This window comes from Netta rufina (genome assembly GCF_964035555.1).
Source record: "Netta rufina genome assembly, chromosome: 1".
Taxonomy (NCBI): domain Eukaryota; kingdom Metazoa; phylum Chordata; class Aves; order Anseriformes; family Anatidae; genus Netta; species Netta rufina.
The window spans coordinates 15,219,823-15,240,053 of NC_140123.1; the positions used below are offsets into that span (position 1 = coordinate 15,219,823).

Here is a 20,231-nt window from a genome sequence, read left to right on the forward strand (position 1 = left end):
CTGCAGACCCATGTGTCTGTGATGCCAGCAACTGGAAAGACTGGGATATGTGTCACATGAGTACCTACTACATCTGTGTACGAGCACTGGTGAAGACACAGCTGATGAGTCAGTGAGTAGGATAAGAGGTTGGGAGCTGACTTTCAAAGTGGACATAAGCCTTGGATGGATACTGGAGAGATATGGATGTTTGTGGGTTGGCTACTGGAGAATCTGGGAGGCCAAACCAGTGACTAGGAGGGAGACTGTGGGATGTGGAGTCAGCAGAAAGACCTGTTTGTGTGAGTGTGCATGAGACAATGGGGGACAATAGGGCATCCCAGGGCAGCTGCAGGATGGCTGGGGAGTCTAAGCCCAGCTGCTGGGACATCCACGGTGTGGCATGCGTGTGTGCAGGTGTGCCTGGAACTACTGAGAATACATGTTCAGCATCTCTACTACCTGGACCCATGGAACTGCACCAGCCTCACCTCTGTCAGGGTACTGGATGTGGCATCTCCTAACACACTGACTCTGCCTGAAGTGTGCCTAACATCTCTATATAACCTTTGGAGAAAGGTAAGCCTTACCTACCCCCAGCTGTTGTTCAGAGACAGCTCTTGCCTGGAGAGTGATCATCTATACATCACCCAGGTTGTCTTAAATCACTCTGCCAGGTCCAGGACCCATCTGTTCAGCATTGCCAGCATTTGTTTTTTTTTTTCAGAGGGGTTTCCATTCTTCCCACACACAGTACAGGCTTATGACTCCCTGCATTAGCAACAACCTTACTTTATTTGCACCTTTCTTCCTCAGAAAAACTGTGCCTTTCTTGATCATGTTGAGGCAAGAGACCTCCCAAGTATCCCTTTTCTAGATACTCAACTCATTATTCCTTGTTCAAATCTGCATAGGAGTGCAAGCATTGCAGAGGTTTATCCAGAACATCTATCCTCTACATCTATCCTCTTTTCAGCACAGACTGAAGAAAACCTTTAAGCAGATGTCTTAGAAGAGAAGTAATTCCGCAGAAGAGTTTTCCAGCCTCCAACAATTTTCTGTCTCGGTGATTTCCATTTACTTTATACATCACTTATAGAGGATTTATATGTGACCCTTCAGGCTAGTTCTCTTTTGCTACAGTTATATCTGATCAATTTTTTAAATCTTTTAATGCCTTTCATTCTTCTCTTTCTAAGGAGAAACTTCCACCTACATCCCTGACTAAATAATGAAATAATAAACGCACAATGTGAATCATGTGTGGGTTTTCCCTAAACCAGTCTCTCACTACAGACCTACTGCTGAAAGGGGAACTATGATTGGTAGTTCCACATTTTTAATATCACAAAAATGAAAATTGCTAATTCATAGTTCTAAGAATTGCTTGTTAACTTATAATTTGTCACATTGATGTTTGCAATTTCTCTCATTCTCAGGCAGCACTTGAAAGTACAGTCGTCATTCTTCAAGGAAGTACTTTTTTGTCCATTCTGTGCATCTATGCATATCCTAATCTCTCCATATGTTTCTGATACATTTTGAAGCAGCAAAATCAAAATCTTTCCACAAAACCAGAATGTTATCCTGTAACAATCTTTTTTCCTTGAAGGATGTCCCTTTTTCTGGGAAGACCGAAATGTCAGGGATATAAGTCACGTCACTGTGTAATAGTACACAGCTGGTTGCCAGATATCCTAGTAAAGTTAGAAGATTCATTAAGAGTTTTCTCTTAATGAGAAAGGTACATTTTAATAGTGAGATGAAAAAGCTGAATGAAATCGTCCGAGTCAGATGTTTTAAAGTTTGCACAAGCTTGTGGCTTCCTATCAGCCAATATTATACATTTCCTTTAAAAAAATGTTGTTGACTCCACTCCAAGAGTGTGATCAGTCATGCCCTTTATGAACCAGGATGCTGTGCTGGGCAGTGATAGGAGGGTAATGGCATAGCTCAAACCACACACAAGTCCAAAGGCCACTGCGATAGGGCTGAGGACGTTCGGTGCTGAATCAGCCTTAATTATTCTATTGTAGAGGAGCAATGCAATGTGACAGGTCACAGACTGGGGTAGTACCTGAGTTACACCTCAGTGACTTGCACAAGTCTCAGACATGGCATCATCACTGAAATCAGTAGCTTCAAGAAGGGAAGGAGTGCCGCTTTCTGTGCCAAGTACCTACCTGTTTCCTGAACACACAGGAAAATCAAATCAGATGCTTTATCCCCACAGGAGTTGCTGCCTGGGCTTGGAAACTGCTCTGTTGTGTCCCAGGCAGCATTTCCCTGATGGCAGGCAAGCCATGGGACACTCTGTAGAGCTGATCTCACATGTGTGAAGTCCTTCACCTCTAAATCTGGCAATTGTCACAGAAGGTATGCAGTTGTAAAACTTGGCCTGAAAGAGGCACCATGAAGAGATAAATGTCCCTGCACTAATCTACAAAATATATCTGCATATGCCCAGGGACTCTGGCCCATTTGGGACTTACAGGAATTGCTATAGGCTTGATGCATGGCACTAATGCTGAAATACCCCATTGAGAGCTACTGATTGTGAACATGCAAAGTCTAGCTGTCAGGGAGCAAACACAAATGGGCTGGTTGGAGTCCAGAGCCAAGTTTTTGCTAGGAACCATTTCCTAAATCCCTGTTAAATGTAATCATTTTATTTTTGTTCTTTTTGGCCAGCACATTTTCTCTTATCTTTGTCTGTTTTATTTAGGTAATACTCCGTGGTATTTTAGTTCTGGGTGTCCAAATCATTACACAGTGTGTTTTCAGTTCATTACCACAGCCCTGGTTATAGTGATGATGCATATATAATCATACCAAGAACAATGCCAAAGGAGATTTTTCCCTACCAGTGAGGGTGACTGTGTGAAACCAAGAAAACCAATAAGAGATAAGAAAAACAGCATCCAAGCCATATTGCTTTTCTAGGGTAGATATTGTTGGACCTTCCAGGTTGGACGTCCTGGCTTGTGTCTTATTGACACACTGTGGAGTCCTTGGTGAACAGAAAACAGATAGATACATTCAAATGTAGACCAAATACCCTCCAAAACAAGAGGTGAAAACCACAGCAAATTAGACCATTATATACGCACTATTAAAGAAAACAGTCATTTTTGTGCTCTGAATTCTCTAGGAGAAAGAATCACATGAAAATGTTCCTTATGAAGAGACTTTTATCTTCACTCAATTTTGAGGCAAACAGGCTAGAAATTTGCTATAACATAGAAAATCTGCTGCATTTAGAAGGCTGAGAAACTGTAACTGAAACACTTGGACTGAGTGCATCACAGATAATATCAGCTAAGATTCCTGGTTTCAAAGTTTATCTCAGAAGAACACAGGATCTTAAATGTAGGTCAATACCCTACAGTTAAAAAGCCTATTTTCACACAAACGATGAGGCTGACTTGTCAGCAGTACCAGATATTTTCAAAATAAGAATTGGGAAGAAAAATAAGACACCAACATACAACAGGAAAACTAAATTATTTTAGAACAGATTTTACTACAGACGGTTAAGCTCTACTTCTGATACATATCTATGACTTCATATTCAACAGTTAGCATGATCATCTGGGCATGTAATTAGTGAAATAAGGAAGTACAGTCTCAACTTACCAGAAATAATCAAAAATGAAGAAATAGAGAAGTATTTGAGAGCCACAACAATCATAAAAGATCTAGGACAAGTATGCATTGCTCTGAGAGCTAGAATCCCATCTGAAAGAGAGTATTTCAGAAAATGTCTGGAAGATTAGAGACAGAAGAGATTATTATATTATGTTTAAATGAAACATGCTCTAATGCAGTTGGATAAAATAGCAGTGCTGTGGAGGGCAAAGATACTATAGAGGATGATCAGCAGTAGGAAGAACTGAAGAAAACCACCCAAGCTGAGAGGCAGTTAGAGAATTCCTTGAGGAAATAAAACCTATAAAGTGTGAGCCAAACCACTCATGCATCTTTTTTGGCTTTTACTATTGTAGCTGAGACTGTGGACTAATTAAGACATTAAAATATCTTGTGGTTATGAGACCACTCAGAAAGCCATGCCAGAAATGTGAAGGAATAACAGAATTATGAAACAAGAAGAGTGTGAGGCAAATAATAAGGAACAAATTAACGTAATTGAAACATTTCCTTCTTTATTCAATACAAACATTCAAGTTAGAAGATTTGAACCTGTTTCCCTGAACTTGGCAATATGAGACAACAATCAGATCTTCTTATTTATTTTTCTGGACATGGTGTAGCTCAATCTAATCATTTTGTCTCCAGTTTTGCCAGCGTAGCAAAGTCCTATTTGTCAGCTCTACAGCAGGGTATGGCAGCAGTATTTGCACTGTTTGCTGCAGGAACAAACAAATGGCAATGTCTGTGTCTTGCAAGACTGAGTTTGCCGTACCATGTTTTTGACCTCAGTGAAGTTCAGATTAAATTTGCTCATGGTCTAAATACACATTGGTGTCCCATTTGAGTAGACCTGCTACTAGGAGGGGGGTTAAATATATGTCAGGAAAAAAAAAAAAGTCCCATAATGCATGTTGAAATATTGCAATCGTACAATATAATTGTATATATAAATATAATACTTTTGTTCTGACAGAATAAGAGGCAATGTGTACTGAAACAAACTGAAACAAAGGTATTTCAGTGACCACTAGGGTGAGGGAGCCCTTGCACAGGTTGCCCAGGGAGGCTGTGGGGTCTCCTCCTTGAAGATCTTCAAAAACCACCTGGATGTGGTCCTGGGCAACCTGCTCTGGGTGTCCCTGCTGGAGCAGGGGTTGAACCAGATGGACCAAGAGATCCCTTCCCATCTGAACCTTTCTGGGATTCTGTGAGGAATCAAAAACTTTATTTCTCTGTTTTACTTTGTTTATTTATTTATTTACTTATTTATTTTTAGGTAATCTGTCTGACAAGGGAGACAGTGGACACCAGGTCATTTTTTTTATTTTTTTTTTTCATGCATAAAACATACATTCTCTAAGACCTTAGATCTTGCTAGCTGTCCGTCTGTGTACTTAAGGGTTTGAATGACTCTTTTAATCCCACTTGTGGAGTGTTGCCAGTGATGCCTGACCCCAGTGCCTGGGAGATTATTGTCAACAGTGCTGAACAGTGGCAGTGACCCCTCAGTTTGTGAGAGATGGAGACTCTGTGTCATTGACACATAGTGACAGGTATCCCCCTGGCCCAAAGTCTGAGGTTCCCCTATGCCAACTGGAGGGGCATGGGACAGGTCAGGGGTGACTGGGTCTCTCCCATGTGCCAGGATGCCCCTAATCTCCTGTGTCAGTGGACATGAACCTTTAATCACATAAATATCAATAAATATCTTAGGGTAGGATTCATCACACCATTTTAGCCACCCACAATCAGGCATCTAACATAAGCCGCTCAAACAAGATGGTGCTGCTGCCAGGACTGAGGAAGAAGCACTTCTGTCCCTATGCACCCATCTCAGGTTGATTTCTGAATCGTTTTCTGGAGCTCCTGTCTGTCTCTCCATAACTACGAGAGGTAGCTCTGATTGCTTAATTTATATCTAAAACTTGTTGAAAGCAATGCTATGGCTCTTTGTAGGGTGATTTACAGCATGAAGACTGAAACGACTATGGAAAAAGTGTATTGACATGGTTTTCTATCAAACGTAAAAGCTGTGTTATTCTTTGGTAAGTAAACAATTCTGGTATATATACACCATGGTATGATAAATACAGTTCTTTTGTTATTTACAGAAACACACAAGGAAAATGCAGGTGTTGAGGTGTGATGACTGACTCTGAAGCACCTATATGTTCCGTATAATTGTAAAAGAAAAAGTGTTTCTAGTGCAATAAGACTACCCTATCTCCTACACTGCTGTAGATTCTGTTTTCCTAACATGGAAACCAGAAGTTTGCCTTTAGGAAGCGTGTAATTCTCTTCTTATCAAAGTCAAACTCAAATTGCTTTCTTCTATGAAAGAAATAAAGGAAGTCTAGAGAGAGAGAGAAAAAAAAAAAAAAAAAAAAAAAGCCAGGTTAATTATGATATTGCAGGTGTAAAGATTAGTTTACTTTAACAAAAGCTGGAGAGAGTTGAAAAAACTTTGTATACACACACACTGCCAACACTATCTGCTCCCAGGTGTAACCTTTGCAAAAGGGTGCAGCATGGCATGGGGTCACCCTGCTCAGGGCTAGCACCTTCCACAGCAAACCAGCCATACATACGCTGCATGATTTACTTAATGAAGCCCATGAGATGACTCTACAAAAAATTTATCTTGGGTGTGTTTCTGCAGTTTAAAATGTTTACTATCATGCAAAGGCTTTGTTGAAAGCCTCCAGAAGCATTTCTTTTATTGTGGATCTGGGAGTGGGTATTGCACAGCCTGGGTCGTGGCACAGAGCACAGTAGGGTGCAAGAGGAAGTAAGATTGCAAGGGTGCTGCTAAATAATGTGGGGGTAAGGATAGACCCAGCCTCAGAACAGCCTCCAAGAGTGAGGACTGCAGTTACAGGTTCCCACCATCACATATAGGATTTGTTCTGGAGGAAACTATAGACTTCCAATTAACATTCCAGGATTTTGGTGGTAGGTGGATGAAGAGCTAGGAGAGAACTGGGTAGCTGTACCATCTGGCATTGCAGACTTACACTTGAGTCTGTCCCAGCAAACATCTTCTGTTGTGCAGAAGAAGATAGTGGCAATTATTATTCTCAAAGCAGTGTCATTTTATGTCACAGGATCAAATTGTGATAGCCTGGCTCACAGCAGACAGACTTTACATTGTTGAGACCTCAGTGTGTTCTTGAGTGGTGTTCTTCTGTCATCAAAAGCATATAACATGATTTTTCAAGGAGGTAAAGTGAAGCATGGCTGTCTTACATGACTGTTTCTGGGTCTCAGGGGTCAGCCTCAGGGCTATGAGGAGCCTGCAGAAGAGCCTCTTTCTGTCTAAGCACTCTTAGCCCCATGACTGGTCATTTAGTTCAAGTTTATTTAAGAAAAATGACTCACTTTTGTGTTGAAAAACAGCATCGACTTTCCCATTAATTCCTGGAAAAGTATCTTTTATCAGTCTGGGCCTCCTGTCCATGGACTCATTTCTTTGATTATAACTGAGAAAAAAAAAAAAAAAAAACAAAGAAAAAACCTGGTGCAAATTAAAAGTGCAAAAAACTTATGATTAATCCAGCCCACCCCAAGAACTTCACCCCAGGGATCCAAGTTCAATGAAGACTTTCAATAGGATTTAGACAGCCTTGAGACAGGTCCAAGATTTCATAAACAATTATTACTCTATGAGCTGCATTGGAAGAATTACTTCCGTTTACATGACCCCATCTAAGATACGTCTAAGAATACTTAATATGTAAGCCATTATCACAAATCTGCCCTATTTCTATTGTTTTGTTTTTAAGAGACTGCATGTAAAGAAGAGGTAGATAATCTTACCTCAAGCATAAGTTAGATCTGTAAGTTTATAAAGAGATTGCTTTATTGATCCCTCTTTGCAAGAAGTGTTTATCAAGTGTTTATTTTTTTTAAGTTATAATATAGATTAAGTTATTTTACTCAGTTTACTTACAACAGGCTGTTAAATTTTGAGTGAAGTACAGTTTATCAGTACTGGAATTCTGCAACATACTTGCTTACAACAAGGCTGAAAGCATTTTGCTTTGCTCAGCAAGAGCTTTAATTATCAGACAAATTACTCAGATGAAGCCCTCTGGACTATGAGATTTTGAATGAAAATGTAGAATTGTAGTCTTCTGTTCAAACTGTAAGTTTGTAGCTGACTAGCTACTCCAGGATGATCTCTGTATGCGTGACATACATGTGTATGAAAGACAGAAGCTGTGTCATTCACTTACAAATGCTGGTTACCTACTGCTTCTGTTATAGGAGCACGTCCTTCAGTTAGAAATATATGGCCTGCAACACAGACCTGAGCAGCAGAGACTGAATGAAGAAAGAAAATCATATCCAGGCACAGCAGAGAGTTCTTTGCTGTGCTAAACATTTGCCTGCAACCTCATGGAATGCTCTGTTTGTAACTGGAAAGAGGGATATTCAACCCACAGAACTGATGTTGATATAAATTATGTATTAAGATGGTCCTGACTGATTTCATGAGCTGATTTGTGGAACTGTAAGATAGCTTTTTTTTTTTTTTTCTTTTTCCTTTTTTTTCCTCCAAAGTAAGTAAATTTAAAAAAAAAATAAATGCTAAATAACTAAAACATTTAAAAGGAGATCTAAGAACATTGTTTCAATTCCTTTTCAAATATTTTTTCTATAGAAAGTTGTGGCAGTGAAAGAGACGACCAAAACAGTGTGACATGCATCTTAAGTCATGACAGGATATTGATAATATTTGGTCCTTTTTAGGAAAGTAACACAGGTAATTTTACCTCCAAAATCTGTCCCCTATGAAGTAATATGTTTTCCCCTTATTTCTATCATAAAAAGCAGCATCAATTTTAGCAACATCCTTTGAAAATCCCAGGATGTACATTTTTTTGGGGTATCCAGGTAATATGGTATCTCCTCTCACAACCCAGAATTCATTTCCTATCAAGAAAAAATGTTGAAAACATTATCAGAATCTTCCAGGAATGATGCAGTCCTTTTTTGTGAAAACTAATCTTTAAATGAAAAAATACAGAGAGAAGCTACTGATTACTTGATAACATTCTACAGTCTAGTTTTGCAGTCCAAAAACATGCAAGAATAGTAGAGTGCACCACATTTTACAAAAACTAAAACTCCTCTTTTCCCTCCTACTTATGTTAGCTTTCCTCAGACTAGAAACAAATGTTATCATTTTCAAATTCAATAAATAACTCTCCAGAAAATGAAACAAAACACAAAAATTATGACATTTATTTTGGCATGGAAACTTTTCTCTTTTGATATTAAAAAATTAGACACATACCTTATCTTGGATAATATGTTTGCTATCTCTGTGATTGAAATATCCCAATTTATTGAACTAAATTAAAGTTCATGGAATACCACAGAAAGACCTTAAAGTGTTTTTCAAGCCAGACACATTCTCTAAGCTACTTGGAAAGTTGACATTAAAATAAAAACAAATAAATATATAAAAAAATCTGACCTTTAAAAAGGTGAGTTTCATCTTTTTCAGGGATTTCATATGCAGCATCAACACCAGAGGGCAGCCATGGCCAGAATGAAGTTACTAAATTAAAATCAATTTCTCTTACTGCAGGATGTTTGCGCCAAAAGTGCCTGATGTAAATATAGTACAGGCTTTGAATAAAATCAGATGTTTACACACAAGAATGCATGAAACCATGCCATGGCAACAGGGACAGGATTTATCTGACTAAACTCAGCCATGTACCCTGTGTTAGTCACCCTAATCTCCTTGTAATATTGATGGAAAGAATGTCATTTCTATGGCGAGGATTCCTCTCCTCTTGATGCAGACATCTAAGATAGGGCAGATGAACTGTTGCATATCTAACCAGCTATTATTTTCCTTTTATGCAGAAGACAAGCTGGAGAGACTTGGTTCTTGTACAGAAACTGATTTGGGGATTGATTTGGGGAATGAATCCCCACCCCAGTCTTACCTCCAACAGTTTAGAGAAACAGTTGGAGTACATAAGTATCTTCTGCAAAATAACACCTGTCCAGCTTTGTGGACTCAGCTCCCTGAAGTTAAAGCTCCATTTAATGCTGATTTTGGGGAGAGTCTGAAGCAGTTCTTATACCCTTCTCCCAAGTCTTTGGGCTGTCATGCCTTTGGAGACGGGCAGTTTGTTTGAGCTTAGCAATGAATCAATTACCCTTACTTTTTATTATTGTACTAAATCACCACTGCAGGGGCTTTTCAAACAAGTATTGTCTCAGGACAGGTACACCCTCAGCTCAAAGCAAGGACAGAATGAAGGTGCTGAGCGTCCCAATGTTGGTGGCATCTTTTGCTGATGCTGAACTCTCCTAGGTATCTGAGTGTCTGGGGACATTGTACAACCCAAAAAAGAAACACCAATTTTAGCACTTCATTATAGATTTCACTCTTAGAGATTACTGCAGTGAAAGAATCAGAATTATCAGCAGATGATAAAATAAGACATACAGTTAGGAGAACTTTCTCTAATAAATCAGAGTATGGTGCTTGTTTCAATTCCAACAGCCAGACTGCAGTTATAATGCTTTGCACTATTTGTGCTATAGCTTGAAGCTTGCAACCACTCAAGTGAATTTTTCTACAAATAATCACAGAATCACAGAATCACAGAATTTCTAGGTTGGAAGAGACCTCAAGATGATCGAGTCCAACCTCTGACCTAACGCTAGCAGTCCCCACTAAACCATATCCCTAAGCTCTACATCTAAACGTCTTTTGAAGACTTCCAGGGATGGTGACTCCACCACTTCCCTGGGCAGCCTGTTCCAATGCCTCACAACCCTTTCAGTGAAGAAGTTCTTCCTAACATCTAACCTAAAACTCCCCTGGCTCAACTTAAGCCCATTCCCCCTCGTCCTGTCACCAGGCACGTGGGAGAACAGGCCAACCCCCACCTCGCTACAGCCTCCTTTAAGGTATCTGTAAAGAGCAATAAGGTCGCCCCTGAGCCTCCTCTTCTCCAGGCTGAACAAGCCCAGCTCCCTCAGCCGCTCCTCGTAGGACTTGTTCTCCAGGCCCCTCACCAGCTTCGTCGCCCCTCTCTGCACCCGCTCAAGCACCTCGATATCCTTCTTGTAGTGAGGGGCCCAAAACTGAACACAGTACTCGAGGTGCGGCCTCACCAGAGCTGAGTACAGGGGGACGATCACCTCCCTAGCCCTGCTGGTCACACTGTTTCTGATACAAGCCAGGATGCCGTTGGCCTTCTTGGCCACCTGAGCACACTGCTGGCTCATATTCAGCTGACTATCCACCATCACTCCCAGGTCCTTCTCTGCCTGGCAGCTCTCCAACCATTCCTCTCCCAGCCTGTAGTTCTGCTTGGGGTTATTGCGCCCCAGGTGCAGGACCCAGCACTTGGCCTTGTTGAACTTCATGCAGTTGACCTCAGGCCATCGGTGTAGCCCACCCAGATCCTCCTGCAGAGCTTTCCTACCCTTGAGCAGATCGACACACGCGCATAGCTTGGTGTCATCTGCAAACTTACTGAGGGTGCACTCAATGCCCTCGTCCAGATCATCGATGAAGATATTAAAGAGGACCAGCCCCAGCACCGAGCCCTGGGGGACGCCACTAGTGACTGGCCTCCAACTGGACTTGGCTCCATTCACCACGAATGTGTGAATAATAATAAGTGATACTCAAGTGATAAATATCCTCTGGGAGATTTAGGCACTTCCGTTCCACTGAAAGTAGAGAGAATAGCTTTCAGTGATATAGCAGAGCAGCAGCCAGTACTGGGGAGAGATATAAAATATGACTTATCACTACAGCACAAAGCTGAGCCTGTGCTTGGGTGTGAACTTCCCGATTGCCCTGATTATTTACATACACATTCATACATGCTCTGGTTCACGTAACAGTAAAGGAAAAGAGGTTGAACACCTTGGTACAGCCCAGGGACTCTTTTCAGACATCTGATTGTGCATAGTGAGAGACAATGTGACCACAGGCACCTCAACCAGCCAGTGCCTGTGGCCCCTCCGGTGGCCAGCTGAGGTTGGTCTCTCCTGGAGGGACATTCACAGGGCTGAAGGAAAGTCCCTGAAGTTGGATGGTATCACCCAGATGGCTAGAGAGGTAACAACACCTGTGCAGGCTGGAGCTCATAAGCCACTTCTCAAATTAGCCATTTACCTCAGAGTGTAGATCTCTCTCTCATCTGAACCCCTTTGAGACCACAGTGAGGAAAAGCAGCTGTACAATATTCTGGATGAAATTATTTTTCTATGCTGTAGTATATAATTTATAAATGACATGTGGGTATTATACTTTCAGAAAGCTGACTTACTTGTCTTTAAAGAACATTATTTCCCCACGGAAAGTGGTGACAGCATCAAAAGTTAAATCAGGGCTACAGGTGTTTGGCAATGCAGGCTCTTTTGACTCAGTAGGGTCCTTTATCTCAGCAGACTCACTTTGGTCATTGTAGGTGGTAGAAAGTCCTAAAGGAAGCAGTTTATGGAAGAAATTGAAATGCTGAGTCATTCACATATATCCAGTACACAAAGTTATTGACAGGTATTCCAAAATGTTTGAAATTATAAGCATTATAAGATTAATAACTGGGAATTACCATAGAGGTACTGAATGCCCTTAATATCATCCTGATGAAGAGGGAATACTGAAGGGTCAAATTTCCTATAAACTGGGTACATCAGAGCATTGGGGTCTTTGGAATGGAAAAGTCCAAGTGAATGTCCAAACTCATGGGCAGCCACATAAAACAGGTTCGTACCTGAAAACAACAACCAAAAGGCATGAAAGGAGATCCGTGTCTTTTCACTTGTCCTCAAAACATGCAGGCCATAATAGGTTATCAAAACTGCTTTCCCGAGAAAGTAAAGCTATTTGTGGAAAATTCAGTTGGAGACAAAATTCTGGTCAGAAAGAAGCATAATGAAACCATTAAACATTTCAGTGTAGGAGAAGGACCCTGGATTAGTGCAGGTGATGTAACCACGGGGGGGTGAGGGGGGAGAAAGGATGAGGAGGACAGGGGAGACAAATTGGGTGCAGTGGTGGGGAGAAGGAGGTTGCCCATTCCCTTAGATTCTTCCCAAGTAAATCTCCACCCAGTCCAGGGCAAAAGTTTGGCTGAAGCCATAACTTTTAAAATCAGAGAGCTCAGGGACTTTTTATGACTACAGAAACTAGAGCTGCCTAATGCTCCTTCAAATCAGCCCCATTTTAAAGCACTTATTAAGGGAGAGAGGAGACAGACTTTGCATTCTTGATTCCATGTATATGCTGCTTCAGGTAGGGATTGGAGAACTGAATTTCCTACCCTCTGTGCTTTTGGTCCAGGTTTCATCCTCATCGAAGTGTGCATCTCCACAAAGGTCCTTTCCGGGTGCATAGGCATGAGCAACAGACCCTCCTGGGCCATCAAAGGGGAGGAAATCATTGTGACCTGAGGAGCAAATCCCACAAAGAGATGACTGGAGGCTACAGGGAGGGAGCAGTGGGAGTGGGTGACAGACCTCAGTCATGCACGGAGCTTTCTATTCTGCTGATTGAAACTTCCAAGGTCCCTTTCCACACAGATTTGCCGAAAGGTCTATTTTTCATAGAGAAAACGGATGCATTGGGAAGGAAAACTTGGCTTCCTCAAGACGTGGGTGGACATTTATCTATTTCTTCCATGAGTGAGGAGGAGGGCAACACAGATTTGCTTGAAATCTATTCTTTGTTTTGATCATACTTTTTTTTTTTTTTTTTAAATATACTTTTTTGTTTGTTTGTTTGTTTTGTTTGTTTTCCCAAGCTCTATGCCAGCAGCCCTCAGGAGGTTACTACTTAAACCTGACCTTATGGCTAACTTCAGTGCTGATGGCAAGGTCCTGAGGAGGACAATGTGAACCCTTCACTGGTGAGCCCTTAAATGGAAACTCCAGAAAAGGACTTAATAACATAGGTTTAAGGGTTACATGCAGTGCTTGCACACTCTTCAGAACCCAAATGAGTGGATATGTTTATTTGGGTGGGAACAGAGGAGCTGACTCGGAGAGTGCATGCATGAATGACTGTTAATGTAAGAGGGAAATGCTGCTGGTAACCCTGAGGCCAATGCCAAAAATATAAACCTTGAGTACGTCTAGAACTTTTTTAGCTCACGTAGAACATATGAGTAACCCCAGGAGTGCAACTAGTGCTACCCACTCAGTTATGCTCTGAACCTGAGCATATTCCACAAGCCCCAAGCCCCTTGTGGTTTGTGCACACATTGTATGTTTAACTCTAGGTACAGTTTCAGTGATCTACAGGCAGCTCATTACATTTATTTTCTCTCTCCTCTCTTCATCTCCCTCTACATCCTCCCTCAAACATCTTCAAGGATCATCTTCTTAACATCTTGAGCAGGAATTGTGGTTTTCTGTGCACTACATGAGAATGAATCATGACCTTTTTAGGTCAATGGCTTTATATTGGCAGTATTTGGCAATAGCTCATTATGGTTATGTAGGCCGTTACCTCCGGCTGCAAAGGAGATCATTATGTCTGCATCACCTCTGTCCTTCATGATGAATTTTAGTGGAGTCACACTGCTCCAAACGCTGAATGCTTTCTTGACTGCTGCATTGACATCTGCTGGGTGTAGGTCTGGTGTAGAGTTTAGTAACCTTTACAATATAACATAGAGAAAAATTGTGTCCTTACAACTTAGCTACATAACACACTGTCTTTACATCAAGGATTGCATTATGATTACCTATATGTCAGAATTTTTTTGACCATTTTGGCTCTCCTGCGAAGGTAGAGAACCCAGCTACATCAGGGAATCCACAGCGACGTTTCTGTACTAGGTCCAAAGTGCCAGAATCTGCTTTTCCTGTCACTTCTAGTCCAAAGAATTCCTGCATTTCTTTTATTTTTTTGGTCATTGGACTATTACTTTTCCAAATGAAAGATTCCCCATCTTTCTTAAAGCCATAGTAATTTTCCAGGTACTTCTAATGAAAACAAAGCATTTTAGGACAGTCAAATGTGTTCACTTTTGAAGCTCTTAAAAATTATGCTAATACCACTTCAGACCCGTATCTTCGCTATTTTTCTTTGTTCCTTAGGAACATGCATAATAGAGTTTGTTAAAGCATGTATGAATATTTTTCTCTTAATGACAATTATTTTGTATTATATTATCACTACAGATGCTTTGTGTTTTACTCAGAATACATTCAGATTTAGCAGTTGTCTAATAAACTGATTATTTTCTGGTAATGTGTCCTTCACTAACCTTGTGCTCCAGGGCTACCCAGAGTCATTTAGAGCAGGCAGTGAAAAAACTCATTGAAATATATGACTCAATGCAAAATTTCAGTAGTGGTATTCCATTTACCCACATTTTTTAGAGTAATAATTTGGAAAAAAAAATAAATCTTATGAAGAGCTACATCTCATAATACAAGAAGTCACATAAATAACCACATTTCCACCTGACTACAGGTCAAACATAGGCTGACTCAGATGTTTAATTATTTGTATAATCAACTCAACACTGATGCAGTGAATGCATCAGCAGTTTTAGTTGTTCTCTACAAAAAATAAAACAGGAATGAGTCAAGATTAAAGAAGGCTTTGACGTCACAGTAGAGAGTAGAAGTCCCCCTACTTGGAGAAATAATCATGTTATTCACTCTAATGGAATTTGCAGTACATACTGGAATACATAGTATCTGTCAAGCTAGCATTATTCCAGAGACCACAATGGATGCTTAATGGTTGATAGAGATCTCAGCTCCAGAGGCCTACCCTCCTTACCTGAATCAGCTGCATGCCTTCTTCTTTCTCCTTCCTTGTATATGCAGGAAAAGCATGAGAAAGTGCTGCACACAATAGCAGGAGAAATGAGATGTTCTCCATTTTCTTTTTCACTTGCCTTTAGAAAAGTCTTCTTTGCAGTATGCCACTCACCTGTTTCACCTTTATATAGTACTCATTTGCTTTATAACGTTCTCCAGTCCTGACTCACTACTTCTCACAACTTTTAGTTAGCAACAGAATATATGCCAAACAGTTTTAACACAGAAAGATCGATTGTTGTCTTTCATCCGGTTCCACCCTTCTGGAGGTTTTGCAACATGGAAATATGATTAATGAGGAGATAACAGACCTGTATTTCTTTTTAATAGGATCATTACATTTCTTTTTAATAGGATTAAATTTCTTTTTAATAGGATCATTAATTTTTTAAGTATTAAAGTGTAGTTTTACTTTGTAAAAACCTAGGGCATAACTCTATAACATTTTCCATCCAATGTTCCTTTTGATTTTAACTGAGTGGTTAAATAAATAAATTCGGTTAAATAAATTAAATAAACATTAAATTAATATTAATATTAGATTATTAATATTAATATTAAAATAAATAAATAAATGTTGTTAAAGTGGTTAAATAAATAAATAAATAGAAATGGAACAAACAAAAAACCACACACAACATTCATAGAAAGTTACAGAACTTTAAACTTCAAATAGATTTTTTAATTTATTTGTTTGTTGTTATCCATACAGGAACAGGTACTTTTGTACTTTTGGAGATTATAATAGTGCCATCATCTTTCCCTTGGCATAGTCCTTCAAAATTAGCTGGTCAATGCTGTTACTCATGGTTTGCTGAAGTAGTGCTTTGTGCAGCTTTTCTTTGATACAATTCTCACCTGTGTTAAACATTCTTTTGTCTGCAGAAAAATGTGGAAGTCCCACAAAGAAATGAAAGAACTTTACTCAGCATAATCAAGTTACGCTCATAATAAAAATTGGGCTGAGGAATTTGTATGTCACTTTTCTACAGGAATTCCCAGCATTCTTGGAAAATTGCTTGATGACTTCATATTCCATAGTCTCTTTCTTATATACTGATTTTAAGGTTTAAAAAAGCACTCAGATTTTCTGACCTGAACTCTCAGGTGGTTTTGTCTTTCAAAGGAGGGGGTTCTCTCTGTGCCTGCTGTTGGTGGTAAGAACTGCTGAGATTCAACATTCGGTCTATCCCAGCATAGGTCCCCTTTAACAGCTACATGCCTCATCACACTTTCTATGTGCTATCACAAATGAGGACAAAGTAGAGGTGAGTTGGTAAAGATCATATGGGTGTTGAAGAGTACTATCTACCATCACTGGAGGCAGCCTACTCTGTCTGAGGCTTCTGTGTGGGCCTGACACAAGATTTATGTGACAGTTGCCACACTGCAGGGCAGGTGGGATGTTGTATGTTCAGAGAAATAAGCCCCCCTTCCACAGAGCAGGTAGCAGAATAGAGCTATGGAAAGAGAGGTTATAAATAAATAGTGTGCTTGGGATATTTGCTGAAATTGTTGCCTGCTGAAGAGCATTGTGGAGAGCATTGTGGAGAACAGACTGCAAGATCTAAGCAGATGGAGCAGGGCCAGACCCCAGGAAAGTGGAAGGAAGAGGACATCTGGCAGGGCTCTGCAGGGGAAGCCTGGTCACTGAGGGTGGAATTCCTACCCTGTGAGCAGACATCTAATTTACATTAGGGGAAAAGTCTCCCTCCCTGGCCCTGGAAAGACTTGGACATGCTCAGACAACAACTCGGAACTGGGATGACTGAGCTGCTTTGAGAAGAGAACCACTTAAGGAGCTCATACAAGGAGCTTTTAATAATGGCTGTGCTTATGTAGTTCTGTTAGGTGTCTCACATTGAGTGGGTGAGATGAATCTGTAACTTCTGTGCAGTGTTCTCCTATGCTGTTAACACACCCACAATATCACTTGTAGAAATAGCTTCTAGCTATTTCACTGTAGCTTTCCAACTTTTCTCTCTTCCCATACAAAGCGCAATTTTTAACCAAGTGTTCAATGTGTCTATGTGTGTACAGTGTCTCCATGGGTTTAGAAGAAAGAAGTAACTTTCCAACCTGTAGGATTTGATACATTTTTCTCACTCATCTTTCTTTCTAATGGAAGGGCCATTAGAGAAGACAGAAACAATCAAGCAGGGTATTGATGGAATTTATACAGTTTTCTCATGAGCAGCTTTCTCAAATACTCACTTTTCTCACTGTTCTCTATTGCCCTCAAGAGATCAGTCACCTCCTCAGACATCTTGTGACCACCAAGAATATGTTTTATGAACAACATTCCTCAACAATCTCCTCTGAAGCTGTCTTTTGACAAGACTTCATCAAGAAGTAGTACAAGATGTAATGACAATCTCGTGTTCTGGCTTAAAGAAGTGAGTGTGAAAATTGTTATGTTCTCTTCCTTTTGACCCTTAAAAGAGCCTGGATAATCTCTTAAGATTGCCCTTATCTTTCCCTCTTCCAGAGTCAGTCTTCTGCCTTGGATGGTTCTGACCAGCCTCTGCCAGTGCTACTGCTGAGCAGTGCTTAACTCAGTGTCTTCTGCCTGGCTTTGCCTCAAACACTGTGCAGCCCCAAAAATATCATAAAGTGAGTGTGGGACCAACTTGTTTTTTATATTACAGTCATCTGTCTCTATCACAGTAATGCTGATTCACCAGCAGGGCTCCTCTTGTGCTGGTCAGCTTGCACACAGGTTACCCTGCCTCTCCAGTGCTGAGTATCCAGTGCCTCCTTGCAGCTTAATTCATCTTCATTTTCTCCATACTGGTAGCAGTGCTGTCTGTCTCTGTGAGTGGAGACTTGCTTTGTATGGAAAACCTGACAGGGAAGATCTTAAATCCCAGACACATAGAACAGCATTAGACATATATTTAGACATATATTAGACATCTCCTCCACAGCTAAAACAACAGTCTTGAAAATCTGGCCAGGAAGAGGAAATGCAGTTGTGCCATGGGAAGATCCTTCTCATAACATCTCCAAAGATTTCTGTGTGACATAATTTTTTCCCTTCCCCAAAAGCAACATATGACACTACACCTACTGTGATTAAATCAGTTTTCCAACCGTAGACTGAGTGCTTGTGAATGAACAGCTTTACATTTTGTCGGGAGTCCACTGCTTTGCTGTAGCATTTACAAGTGTCTGGTATATACAGCTGAAGTGCCAGGAGAGTAGGCATTCCCTAGATTGTTTTTGCCACCTGTTGTGATATTTTTGTGTCAGCACACATTGTTACAAACTAACACAGCTAAAATTCTGTAAAGACCTTATAAAACTGTCATTTAAGCCATTAAGAAGTTTTTTAATGTGTTTTGAAGTGCAAGAGAGTAGAGTGTGTCTGGAACAGATGTGCAGTGATGAATTTGAGAAGTGGTGTTTTTATATATATATTTTTGCAGACCCAGCCTCAGACTCCAGGGGAAGTCCATATTCTTAGGGAATCAGTTCTTAAAATTATGTCTATGGGCAAATTTCACCCACTGGTATCCAGGAGACCTTTAATTCCAGCAACCATTTATGAGTTATAATGAAATCATAGCAACAAGAAATTTTCACTTGCTCACCAAGTGTAGATAGGCAGATCCAGAACTCCTGTTTCTAAAACAATCTGAATTGCTTATTATTATATCATTTCCAGGAATTTCCTTGCTTTTCCCAGACCAAAATAAGATTCTTTATTTGCCAAAATTTAAGACTTTAACAAAATGGAAATACAGATGGAAAATCCACAGTTAATAATACTCAGCAGTCCCTCTGTCAGGGTAAAAACCATGCCATGTTGTCTTGCATTTATGGTCCAGATCAGACCAAAACACAGGAAACTTTCTGGATTACCCTTCACAGCCAAGTGAATAACATTCTTTTTTCACATACTAGCAGTTTAAGCTGATTAACACCTGGAAGTGGGAGACGGCATTTTAATTTCAGGTAGCTGTCTTACTGAGGTGATAACTAAGAAAAAGAACCAGTCTTGTGTTAAATAAATAAGTTTTAAACTACATATTATATTATATTATATTATATTATATTATATTATATTATATTATATATTTATTATAATGGCAATGGTGAGTCATTATTAACATCATTAACATCATCAATGTTCAGCCTCTCCATTGCTGAGATGTTCTTTTCGATTCCTCTTGCAACACTTCCACCACTCAGCAAACAAACAGGACCTAAAGGCCTGATTTCCACAGGTAGCCTTGACATAGAAGCAGGTATCTAGTTCGGATATAAAAGCGTGTAGGCACTTTTAAAATCAAAGGGATTTAACTCTACTCTTAATGTATAAGGAGCATTCACAAGTGCCCTGCCTCACCCTGAAGGCATCTTTTGTCCTTGGACTAAGTTCCTTCAGTATAGGCTGTGTACACAGCAAAAACTGTTGAGAAAGATACTGGGAGATGTTGAGGCAACACTAGCTTTACCATGTTTCTTCCCTGCCTGGATTTCTGCCAGGTGAGCTCACCAACTTCTCAGCCCATGACTTCAGCCTGGTACACCACAGCCTTTGAGGTAATGCTGAGCCGCTCGGTCCCTACAGGACTTCTAAACCAGTCTGAGATTCACAGCTTAGTTTCTCTCCTGCCTTGGTTTAGGGCAAGGTCCCATTTTAGCAAAGCTCACCTAGCAACCCACAATTCTTACACAATGAACAGAACATGTCAGACAAGAGGTTTTGAACAGTGGGAACTGGAAGACTTCATCAGTCGTTCCCATCCCTTCTCACTGCCTTTTCTGAT

General features: G+C 40.3%; 1 protein-coding gene across 1 annotated transcript; it reads right to left on the reverse strand.

Annotated features, from left to right (window-relative positions):
• Positions 1-5,882: 5,882 nt before the first annotated feature.
• Positions 5,883-14,538, reverse strand: LOC311208014 (stromelysin-1-like; the record flags this gene model as incomplete). The annotated part of the gene is given in 10 exon segments (XM_084284431.1): positions 5,883-5,983; positions 7,009-7,109; positions 8,406-8,565; positions 9,113-9,246; positions 11,946-12,099; positions 12,231-12,392; positions 12,942-13,067; positions 14,129-14,277; positions 14,367-14,388; positions 14,391-14,538. Coding segments are annotated over 10 exon segments (1,257 nt in total).
• Between the last annotated feature and the right edge of the window lie 5,693 nt (positions 14,539-20,231).